Source organism: Chelonia mydas, chromosome 15 (genome assembly GCF_015237465.2).
Source record: "Chelonia mydas isolate rCheMyd1 chromosome 15, rCheMyd1.pri.v2, whole genome shotgun sequence".
Lineage (NCBI taxonomy): Eukaryota > Metazoa > Chordata > Testudines > Cheloniidae > Chelonia > Chelonia mydas.
The window spans coordinates 11,765,421-11,777,972 of record NC_057856.1 but is presented as its reverse complement, the minus strand read 5'-3'; the positions used below and the strand labels follow the sequence as shown (position 1 = coordinate 11,777,972).

General features: G+C 47.1%; 1 protein-coding gene across 1 annotated transcript in view; it reads right to left on the bottom strand.

Moving 5' to 3' along the window:
- SLC5A1 (solute carrier family 5 member 1) overlaps positions 1-12,552 on the bottom strand; it is a 47,660-nt gene that overhangs the window by 16,336 nt on the left and 18,772 nt on the right. The window contains exons 4-9 of the mRNA XM_037878938.2: positions 11,280-11,339; positions 10,807-10,911; positions 4,309-4,414; positions 3,895-3,975; positions 2,798-3,018; positions 1,410-1,545 (exon numbers count right to left, since the gene is read on the bottom strand). Of these exons, the coding sequence (XP_037734866.1) occupies positions 1,410-1,545; positions 2,798-3,018; positions 3,895-3,975; positions 4,309-4,414; positions 10,807-10,911; positions 11,280-11,339 (709 nt within the window). The remainder of the gene's footprint in view (positions 1-1,409; positions 1,546-2,797; positions 3,019-3,894; positions 3,976-4,308; positions 4,415-10,806; positions 10,912-11,279; positions 11,340-12,552) is intronic.

The window sequence follows — 12,552 nt, the reverse complement described above, 5'->3', positions numbered from 1 at the left end:
AGCCCCATCACACACCCCAACCCTCTGCCCTAGCCCCGAGCATCCTCCCAAACCCCTCATCCCCAGCCCCACCCCACAGCCCTCACCCCTGCACCCCCTCCCTCTGCACCCCCTCATCCCTAAACTCCCTCCCAGAGCCTGCACCCCCTCCCTCTGCACCCCTTTCCACCCCCAAACTCCCTCCCAGAGCCTGCACCCATTATCCCCTCCTTTACCCCCAGCCCAGAGCCTGCATCCCACCCCCTTCCCACACACCCTCTCCTGCCCCCAAACTCCGTCCCAGAGCCTACACCCAAACTCCATCCCAGAGCCTGCACCCCCACCCCCTTCCCACACATCCTCTCCTGCCCCCAAACTCCCAGAGCCTGCACCCCAGCCCTCTGCACAGCCTCCCAGAGCCTGCACCCAAACTCTGTCCCAGAGCCTGCACCCCTCACCCCCTCCTGTACCCCCACCCCTTGTCCCAGTCCAGAGCCTACACCCAAACTCCATCCCAGAGCCTGCACCCCTCACACCCTCCTGAACCCCTACCCCCTGCCCGGAGCCTGCACCCAGCACCCAAACTCTCTCCCAGAGCCTTAGGTGGGGGGGGAGAAGGGCGGAGTTGGGGGGGGCAGGTTCGAGGCACCACCAAAATTTCTACAAACCTGCCACCCCTGGTTGTACACAGAGGTCAGTGTGAAGGGAAAGAACAACTGGCACTGCACTCACACTGAGCTTAGGCAGCCTGCAAATCACAGGCATTTCCATGAGCTGAAAACACTCCTCTGTGGGATCCAGGCACAACTCCCTCTGCCCCACAAAACGTCAGTCACAGACAGGAGTGTTTCCCCCCGGCTCAGTCAGTAACAAATTCCAACATAGAGGGGACACACTCTAGGCCCTGGTCTGCACTGGGTCGGGGGTTGACCTAAGATACGCAACTTCAGCTACGTGAATAGCGTAGCTGAAGTCGGCGTATCTTAGGTCGACTTACCTGGCCGTGAGGACGGCAGCGAATTGGCCGCTGCCGCTCCCCCGTCAACTCCGCTTCTGCCTCTCGCGAGCTGGAGTTCCAGAGTCGACGGGGAGTGCGTTCGGGGATCAATTTATCGCGTCTAGACGAGACACGATAAATCGATCCCTGATAGATCGATCACTACCCACCCATCCAGTGGGTAGTGAAGACCTGCCCCTCGATTCCTGTCCCCACAAGGGACAGTGATAGCATCACTGGGAGCCCTGAGCAGGGGAAGGAGAAAGAGCAGTGTCTTCTTACTTTGTGTGAAATGCTGGTCTGTATGTTTTCATGGTCTGAGTCAGGAGAGGGACTGAAGGAGCTGGGGCGGGGGGGGACAGCAAAGAGAAAACTGAGTGGGGCTGGAAGAGGAGTGAGAAGAGAATGAGGGGGCTACAGTTCTAGGTCCTACCTGTGTACAAAATCCGACTGATCATCCCAGGCATCACCATCAAAAACATGGGCAGCAGCTTCAGGTACCCACACATGACACAGCCGGCCTTCACATGGGACATGTTCTTGGCTGAGAGGCATCGTTGAACAATAACCTGTCAATGAGACAGTAGATGTGAATGACTCCAGCTTTGTCACCCACACATGATGCCAGGCATACCAAGGCAAAATGACTCTGTTTCAACTGTATTCCAGTGAGAACTCTTTGCTCTTGCTCATAATTAGAAAAATACAAGGGCATTTGAAGGCCTGAGAACACATTTAAATGTCTAAAAGTAAATACTCTACTGTCTAATGTATGTTTAACCTGTGAATCCCCGTCACAGGATATTGTTGAACCAAATAGCTTATTAAGAGTCAAAAAGCACTAGACATTTATATGAATAAGAACAGCAGACACTATTAAACTAGCTAGGTTACAGATGATAAAGGCTCTCAATCCTTGTGCTCCAGAGAATAGGTTGATCACCAGCTGGGGGCTTAAAGAATTCCCCCCAACTCTCACATGGTTTATAATACTGCACAATTACAGTAGTGCAGTCTCCTTCCTCTGACACATCCCAATTTGATCATTTTTGGAGACTAGATGGACCACTGACCTAGACAGAAGGAAAGGAAAGGAAAACACATGGACAGTCCTGCACCATAGCACCCGATGAGGGGACAGACACATACACAGAGCAACTGTCCAGCATTCTTTATGCAAGAGATTAAAGCAGCACCAGTTCTCCAGTCCTGCCAGATCACTCCCGAATGGTGTGACACTTTTGGGGGGAGCTGGAATGGTGTCTTGAGGCACTTTAGTACTAGCTTTCTGGCACTTCTCAAGTACTGCACTTGTCCCCGAGCAGCCCACATAGACAGAGTACATATGCCTAATATGGCTGGATGGGAAGCCAAGTCTATACCCAGATTGATAAAGGTCATATGCATGTAGCTGTCCTATTAAGATGCCCATTTTTTTAAAATTGGACCCTAAATGTTCATCCAGCGTGTCGCAAGAAAGGGAAAAAAACATCACACACACAACATATGTCCAGAATGGCATGAAAAAAAAATAGGAAAGGAACATACACATCCTAGTCACTTAACATAGGAGAGGCTGAGAATCTAAAAGCTATAGAGAAAAAAAAAAACAATTTCCTCTTAGGAGATAATAGCCATTTTTATGGCACAGGGTTGGGGTGAGACAAATTGGAGGATTGGGCCAAAAGACAGGGGGTTGGACTAGATGACCTCCTGAGGTCCCTTCCAACCCTGATATTCTATGATTCTATGAGAGATCAATCCAACTACACTGCAAATTTTAGAATGCTCTCAATTTCCCAGTTGTTGCCTTTACACTACCTGATCTGTGCACCAGTACCACAAAGCAAGGATGGTCGCGCCAAGGGTAAGGCCCGGCCATGGCAGATCTCCAGTGATCGGGTCTCGGAAGAGGTGGAAAGAATCTGCCCGAGGGGTGTAGCATTCTGGGTCAATGGTAATGTTTCCATATGAGGTGTTGCTTGGAATTGCGTTCACATATTTCTCCATAAAGGCCTCATATCCTCCTACTTTGGAAAATGCTGAAAAACAGAATGTAACGACACTGATCATGGTACTGGACGCTTGAAATTCCTGATGGAGCTGAAGAATCCAAGGAAAAAACTCCATGCTATCAATGTGATAAACCTGCCCCAATAGAGATCAACATTGTCAGAAACATCAAAGTATGTGCTGTGAAAACTCATCAGCAAGAAGCCACACTGGCTTTCCTTCTCAGGTCGCTATGGAGCTCTAAAAGATTCCTTTAGACTCCACTGTCCTTCCCATGCCCCAGATCCAAGCTTCCACTTTGCCAGGTATATCCTCTCCAGGCTCCTTGACCCAGGTGAGGACCAGAGGCAGAGTCCACCTGATTAAGTCAATCTGAAATATTGTTTATTGTGAAGCAGGGGGTCAGCTTCATGCAGTGAAAAGCTTACACAGAGGAAGTCCAATGAGAAGCCACAAGGCAAGGGGGAGGAAATTACAGCCTCACAGGGCTTTACTACTTCCTCTTGATTAATTATGTAGCCTGAACCCTAAATACTAGGGTTCCATTTCACAGGATGGACTGCATTTTAGTACCTACATGATCTCATGGACACCTGGCCTCCCATTCACAGTAACACAGCCCCTATTTTGAGGAGTTCTATAGGCTGTTATACAGGAGGTCAGAAGAGATGATCACAATGGTCCCTTCTTGCCTTGGAATCACATCCCTATGGCAACTATAGAGCTTGGTCAGGATGACAGGAGGGCTTAGCAATGTGGCTCTTCCCCTTCCTTGGCAAATACATGAAGCAATGGGAGTTCCTTAGCTATTAACCTGTCAGGACTCCACAATGCTGGATCCATTTCCACAGGACACTGGGGGCTGTAGCTGATCATTCCAGCTCTCGTTCATCAGATTTACATACCAAATCCTGTGAGAATAAAGGATCCCACCAGCATGATGATGGTCTGTAAGGTATCTGTGTAAATCACAGCAGCAAGGCCACCTAAAAGCAAAGAAACGCCATTACATGAGTATTACAAGTATGCATCCGATGAAGTGAGCTGTAGCTCACGAAAGCTTATGCTCAAATAAATTGGTTAGTCTCTAAGGTGCCACAAGTACTCCTTTTCTTTTTGCCATTACATGAGCCTCTCTGCTAATGCCTTCATGGGAACTGGCCTCTTCTTGGCCCTCCATCTCTCTCTCTCTCTCACACACACACACCTCTCCCCTTTCATGCTCTCATTTCTTCCCATTTACTCCCCACTTCCATTTTCATCTTTCTGGATCCCCTTTTAACTTGTTTTTAATTTATCAATCTGTTCCACAAACTCACCTGTGATCGTGTAAAGACCAGTAATACCCAGCAGTATGATTATGGCCAAATAAATATTCAACCCCATGGCTATTTGGATAAATATAGCTCCAGAGAATATATCTGCCTAATAAAAGGAAAGATGACAGTTTAGGGAATGCTTAAGATAAAAATAACATTTCTATTAGTATCTATTGATATCCTCCACACCCCAAAGCTCTGCACACAAAAATAAAAGCACATGCAAAATAAAGACAGATCCTGTCTCCTTGGTCACCCAGACCTGCTTTATTTTAACTGCCAGCTGCTTTTTGAAGTTCACTTCTCAAGTCTCTGCACTTCTTACAATAGTTTCCAGAAATGTCTCAGTGATTCCCTCCTAGCCAAATCTGGCGACCCACCTCTCCAGGCCTGTGAACTTATGTATGGAGAAACAGTTCAGCAAAGTTCATGAATAAGTCCTGGAATTTTAGTTACCAACACAGCTGCATCAATGCAAACTCCTAAAGTAGACATAATTTGAAATCAGAGTAACCAATTCCAATCCAAATCATGCCTCACCAGTGTAAATCATCTCTCTATTAGGGGTTGGCATGTGCAACAGTGCAACATGCTGCACCAGTGCTAAGGGGGGATTTTCCAAAGTGCCTACATGCCTTAGGAGCATATGCCATTAAAAGTCATCTCACTGAATTTGTGCTCCTAAATCACTTAGGTACTTTTGAAAACCTCACCCTAAAATCCCAGGGCAGACAAGGCTTAAGAGGGATGTTTAGTCCACAGCTCTACTAGGTTTTAGGGCAAACATTTATTCAAGGAACACAGGGAGCGCATCTAGTCAGGTATTCTGCCACAAGGAGAGGGGTAATATAAAAGTCATGCATCTGGCTAATTGTGCCATGCTGTACATAACACTACTTAGCACATTTTACCTTTCAAGTCCTTTACAATCAGTAAGTAACATATCCTCATGACTCCCCAGTCAGCCAGGAAACTGAGTATCATCCTCCGCATTTTACAGACAAGAAAACTAAAGCAAAAATATAAAGGGGCAAATCCATTCCACAGCACTCAGCCTGAGTAGCTGGGCAGATGATGGAGGAAGAAAACCTCTCCCCCAGGTCACTGAGGAAACTCCACCTTGAGACTGTCACCACCTCAACACCCCACCCCTTCACCCCTCCTGCCTTCAGGGCAAAGAGGAGACCTGTGCAGCTGCAGATCCTCCAGCCCTGCTCCCACCACCAGCCACTGCATGCTCACATGCACGGTCCCACCAACAAATTCTGCCCCTGCCTTTGCCATCTGCAGCCATGGAGGCTGGGGTTAAGATGCAGGATTTTGTAGAGCGTAATTCCACAGGCTAACTGTGAGACCATGCCCCTCTAGGGGAGAGATTCTTTCCTGACCCTCACAGGATCAGCTTATGGCCCAAAGCTTGAGGTTCATTTATTTTTAGCATTAGCTTAGTTTGCATGGCTACAAATATTAATGGTCATAAAATGATCCCACAGGAAAACCTAGTTAATCATATAACATCCTGAGCAATAAACAAACTTCTTGGATTTGCTTAATCACCTTCCGAGTTCACCTCTTCTACCTCCCAGTTAAATTAATTTACGACTGATATTTCCTTGTCACTCCATTAACTCTCTTTTATGGATACCATTAAAATCTTATCCTATCTTCTCCATGCAAAAAACAAAACAAACAAAAAAATCACGCCAGGGACACGTAATTCAGGAACCACTAGGCAAAGCTACAAATGACATGATTGTCCTTTTACAACTACCATTACAGCTAAAGAATTCCAAGGAACATTTGCAATGCATTCATAGACTCAGGTTTTTAATTCCTTCAGACTATGGGGGAGCATCCAGTTACTTGTTTCACCAGATACTTAGTCTTAACTTAGTCAGTTACTGGTCACCAATGCCTTGCTACACTACATGATCTTCTTAAAATTGCCCACCTTTTCTACCACTGGTGACAGCAATGGTAGAAGTGCTAGTGGTTAGCAACTCCAACCCTGAAAGCTACCATGGCAACAGCTCACACAGTAGAGCGACCATGGAACATACATACAATATGGCATGTTACATATGGTGTTTGAGATTTTGCCCAAAGTGGCGTAAACGAGGAAGCAGCATGTAAGACAGGCACCATGAATGCAAGATCCTTCTGAGATGCAAATATAAATTGCATCAACACTGTGAGTCAAATTGTTAGGTGTGACTTGCTAGCAAGCATAAGAAAAGCTGTCCTTTCAAAGCAGGATGACAAAAGCCCTAGGAACTGCAAGGCAGGGAGTGTCTGCTAAGGCAGCAGCCAGGGAAGCAGCATGCAGATCTCTCAAATCTCTTGGAATGTTCTGATTCACGCTGCTCGGCAGCACTGTGTCTGCCTCTGGCACCTGGAGTGAAAGATTCCCACAGAGCCATGTGCAGCTTGCTTCCCATCCCGCATACGCCATCTGCAATGATGCCTAGATAGCACAACAGATGAATCTACATAAACAAAATCTCTTATGTACAAGAGCTGGTGTCCACTGGCCTTCTGTATCTATCCTTTTCCTGGTGACATGCTGGACTGATGGGCACTTGGCCATGCAGCATGGTGCGCTGCCAGTGGCCAGATAGCTCCTTGCCACGGCAGCAGGCATACCTTCCGGCCCCTTGCTGTGCATCAAATACATCTGAATTTCCACAGTGGTCACCACTGGACAAGCTATAATTGGAGTGGCATTTGGACTGCGCTGCTCTTATTCTGGGGCATGTGGGCCATTCTTTTGGGTTAGCTGGGTCCATGACTTTGTTCCACCTGAGCTATACTAGCCATCAAGAATCCCCTAACTTACAGCAAGTTAATTTAATGCCTTTCCCCTCTTACACCACTGCACATGATCTTATCCTTTTGGCCTAGACATGCCCCTTTTCTCTGAAGGGCCCGAAGCTTTTCTTTCCCCTGCTCCCCACTTACACCTTCCTTTCAACTTTTACATGACTGCACTGGTGCATCTCAATGTTCATGCTTTGCCCAGTTACACAGCTCAGGGGCGTAGGCATAACTGAATAAGATGCCATTTACAGTACTACAGGATTTGGCTCTTTAGTGATCAAGATGCTAGCCTGCACCTTCAAAGCTCTCTTCCTCCTCTCATTTCCTCCAACTCCTTCATTCTACCTCTCTCTCACCTGTCTCCTTCACCCAATCTAGACTGCATGTTACACCATATGCTTCACACATTATTAATTTGAATCGTTCGCCCTCCCCTTCCACCAAGCAGATGCTAAAGAGCCACCTATTCCATGAAGCATCACAGCTTTCTGTTTGTTTTCTTTTGTGCTCTATTGTATCTGCCACATCTTTAGTTCATCAGCAAGCGGGCGGTGGTGTCTTGCACACTACTCAGGTTTCAGAGTAACAGCCGTGTTAGTCTGTATTCGCAAAAAGAAAAGGAGTACTTGTGGCATCTTAGAGACTAACCAATTTATTTGAGCATGAGCTTTCGTGAGCTACAGCTCACTTCATCGGATGCATACTGTGGAAACTGCAGAAGACATTATATACACAGAGACCATGAAACAATACCTCCTCCCACCCCACTCTCCTGCTGGTAATAGCTTATCTAAAGTGATCATCAAGTTGGGCCATTTCCACCACAAATCCAGGTTTTCTCACCCTCCGCCCCCCCCCCACACACACACAAACTCACTCTCCTGCTGGTAATAGCCCATCCAAAGTGACCACTCTCTTCACAATGTGTATGATAATATGATAAGTTTGGATGAGCTATTGCCAGCAGGAGAGTGAGTTTGTGTGTGTGTTGGGGGGGGGGGGGTGAGAAAACCTGGATTTGTGCTGGAAATGGCCCACCTTGATTATCATGCACATTATAGGGAGAGTGGTCACTTTGGATGGGCTATTACCAGCAGGAGAGTGAGTTTGTGTGTGTGTGTTTTTTGGGAAAAAAGGGGGGGGAGGGTGAGAAAACCTGTATTTGTGCTGGAAATGGCCCACCTTGATTTTCATGCAGGTTATAAGGAGAGTGGTCACTTTGGATAGGCTATTACCAGCAGGAGAGTGAGTTTGTGTGTGTGGTTTTTGGAAGGGGGTGAGGGGGTGAGAGAACCTCGATTTGTGCAGGAAATGGCCCACCTTGATTATCATACACATTGTGAAGAGAGTGGTCACTTTGGATGGGCTATTACCAGCAGGAGAGTGAGTTTGGGGTGGGGGGGGGGCGGAGGGTGAGAAAACCTGGATTTGTGCTGGAAATGGCCCAACTTGATGATCACTTTAGATAAGCTATTACCAGCAGGAGAGTGGGGTGGGAGGAGGTATTGTTTCATGGTCTCTGTGTATATAATGTCTTCTGCAGTTTCCACAGTATGCATCCGATGAAGTGAGCTGTAGCTCACGAAAGCTCATGCTCAAATAAATTGGTTAGTCTCTAAGGTGCCACAAGTCCTCCTTTTCTTATTGCACACTACTGTACACTAACAGTGCTTCATAACAAATAAGAATGGGAACTGAGTCCTAATAAACAGAATACTGTGCATATATTCAATGAAACACAACATGTAAATCAAACCTTCAGTTCGTTCTTTAAGACAAATCCTGCCCCCTTTTCTACAGCTGCAGAGGACTACAATGCAGCACAAGCATTAGGTGCATTCAATACAGTGAAAGATTGTGAGGCACTCAGATCCTACAGTAATAGAGGCCATACAATTACCCAGGAGTCAGACAGACAGAGGAAGAGTGCTTCTGCTGTATCAGGAGGAGGGGCGTGATTTGTGGAACTTATGCAGGAGCTAATACACCCAAGTGCCAGAAACCAGTTCCATAGTGGCTCCCTGTGAGTACTTGTGCAGCTCTGTTTGTGGGCAAGGTGGGATGATTGTATGGTAGAGCCAGACTCGGACTAATTGATCTGTTGCTGTACAGAGCCACCAGCTATTGCCCTGCTCCACCCTGAAAACTGAGGGTGCAAGAACATTAGGGGCTACTTCATTTTCAGGACTGTAATGATAACTGCGAGTGAGTGGAGCCACTCCATTTGCTTGGGAGGAGGGTCCCTCTGCTGGAGTTGATGGAAATCCCCAATGCAGAGTACCGATACGTAAGTTGGACAAAGGGAGGAAATTTACCCATAAAAAGGGAATTACTTTTGTGAATCTGGCGTATAGGTAGCAAGTGATCATACATAACACAGAAATATAGATATAGGTTTTGGATTAGAATGATGAGCCACTTATCTGTATGGATTCACTCCACGTCCGCTAGAGTTGAAGGAATGATACCCTCCCCTGTGAAATGGATGCAGCATTTCCAATTACAGCTGCATATAAAAACAGTTATGCTGACAGCACCTCACTGAAATAAACGGAAAGCAAAATCCAATTTGCGGGTTCTTGATAGTCCCAGCCTGTTTAATTTGTAACCCTGATAAGAATCAGTTATCATAAGAGCATGAGAATGGGAGCAAAAGGCCAGGTCTTTTAGGTTAAATTATACTATTATCACTCAGCTCTTATGCAGAGGGCAAAGAGTAAACTTCCATGGCAACTGCAGGAAAACAACAGAGCCAGGTCTGCCTGACCTGTGGACTTGGATGGAGAATTAATGGTTTCAAAAGGGGAGGAAAATCACAGCTCTCTTCACTACTGCAGTGCCCTCATTAGCCACACTTCATAGCTCAAGCTGATCCACAGAAAGACTCTTCCCTGCCTTCCCTTCCTGCCCTTGCTTTTCTCACTCCTGTATTTTCTAACCCCATCTCCCTGTCTCTTCTCCCCATCTGCCTTCCTCTCGTTTCTCACTTTTGCTTCATTAATACTAACAAGCTGCATGTTCAGCTGATGGAAGGATGAGTGTGAAAGCGGGGCCAAAAACCCAAGACCTCTTTTCTCCTATGGGAGCCAAACGGAGTTACTCATACCCTGCGGCAGGAGAATCTAGCTCAGGAGTCAGAATAGGAGACCTTGGGCCCAGATGATACAGAGGAAGCTCTAAAATTAAATGCCTAAATGGGTGAGTGAATGTTCCTGGGTAAGAAGCAGCAGTAGCTACCCTTGGAGGACAAAGGCAGAGAACTGGGAACTAACGCTAATAGCTTGGAACCTTCTCTTCAATTTCTATCAGTGATGCCTGAGGTGGAGCATACTGTATGTAGTACAAGGCTCCAGCCAGACTGACCTGTTCCAGAGGGGAGCACATGTGGAAACAAAATCCTGGAAAAAGAAAGCTAAATCATAACCACCATCTAGAGAAAGAGTCCCCTGGTATAATCCAACATGCGCAGACACTCAGAGCTGTAGAGCTGGTTTGGATGGATAGCACTGCTAGAAGGAAGAGTGACAACATGGAAACAGTTTTTTATCTACCTAAATTAAGCCCAGGCACCAAATGACAGACAAGTGAACCAGACAGGTAGAGAGTTTTCATACAAGTGAAAAATAATCATACAGATAGGAACTTCACTAAGAATAGAGGAAATGGAAAAGCTTAACTCACCGAGATCTTGGTGAAAATATAGAGGAGCAGAGAAAGGATGGACAGATATATCTGAATCCGTTGGCCACCAAACCGCTTCTTGAGATATTCTGGCATCGTCACCACCTGCAGAAGGAGAGGGAGAAGAATTCATACTACGAGCAACAGACAACTAACATAGTTCATCAGCAGGCTCTGCCGCCCAGCTACCACACTGATAAAGTGCACTAGAAATGAAGAAGGCCAAGGAGCAAGGGCCTCCAGGAAGCACAGAAAGGCAGAGTCAAATGCTGCTCATGCTGGGATCTCAAAGACAAAGAGACCTTGTTGTTTAAATATATACAGACATAACTTATGTAGAATGCCTGACACATCCAGGTCTCTTTCTTCCCATTGAGAATGCTTTTGTTATGGTGTTAGACCCACACACAGCAAAATGAAACAAAGATTAAAACAGGGAACCATAAAAGATATAAGCCAGTGCCTATACATACCCCAGCCTTGATGTAGATGGGAACAAACAACCAGCCAAGAACCACCACAATTATCAGGGCCTGTAACCAAGGAAAGAACAGCTGAATTAGCCTCTGGTCCTGTCACCAGCACTTTCCAAGGCCACATATCAGGCTGAATGCCATCTATAAACTTTGCAGTGAGTAAAATGGTGGCTAGTGAAGGCACCTCAGCCTCATTCTTTCTACCTGTCTAGCATTTTACAGTTGAAACTCCAGGGGTGAAATCTTGGCCTTATTGAAGTCAATGGGCATTTTGCCGTTCAGTTGAATGGAACTAGAATTTCACCCCAGGTGTCCGACAGACACACCCGAGGAAGAGTCCCCCACTGCAGCAGAGTTACTGGAATATCAAAAAGAAGATTGCTTTGGCATTGGCCCCACGTCCGTCCATGGGGAATTACATTTGTAGTGTGTCTAATGCTGCTCTTAAAACTTCCCTCTGTTGCAGTATCCCATGGCAGCTCCACTAGCAGCAGCAGCCGCGACCAGTGCATGAGTGTACGCTAGATGCAGGCATTTTAATCACAGCTTCACCAGTAGTGTAGCTGGGGTGGGGGAGTGGGGCAGCGGCCGCACCCCCACTGAGCACAAGTGGCACCTTGTCAATGTCTTGGCGCCTTTTAAATTTTCCCGTTGAGGGAACAAGGGGAGCGATCCAAAAAGAAGGAGCCACCCGCTGCGGTGCTTTTACTCACCCGGCGGCGCCCCGGGTCTTCGGCGGCGGCGGCAGGACTGTCAGGGCCGCTGGAGACGCCCGGAGCGAGGGAGACCCGGCCGCTGGGGCGCCGTCAGCTGAGTAAAAGCACCGCAGCGGGTGGAGCCTTTTTTTTGGATCGCTCCCCCTGTTCCCTCCACCTCGCTGCGCAGCTGGGCTTCACCTAGCCTTGTCCCAAGCAGGTCTGGACAACGTGGTGATCAGAATAGCAGCAGCCCACAGAAGCCTTTGTATGGTGACAGATGACTATTGCTACCACCAGGAAACTTTAAGAAAGTCTAGCGCTGCCCCGGCCCCCTTTACTTAGTCCCTCGATCCAGTCTCCAGGCAGCCACCAGTACAGGAAACATTCCATCCCCAAATCCAAGCGCGTTATGATCACGTCTCATCTGTGATTAGCTTTGCTAGCCCCAGGTGTTGGAAAGTGGAGCTTACTTCCATATTCTTGTCACCAACCAGACTAACTCACTTCTTTAGATAAAATGCAGGTGTAACTGACGGCCTTCTACAGTGGGGTTCAGTTATAGGATCATAGAA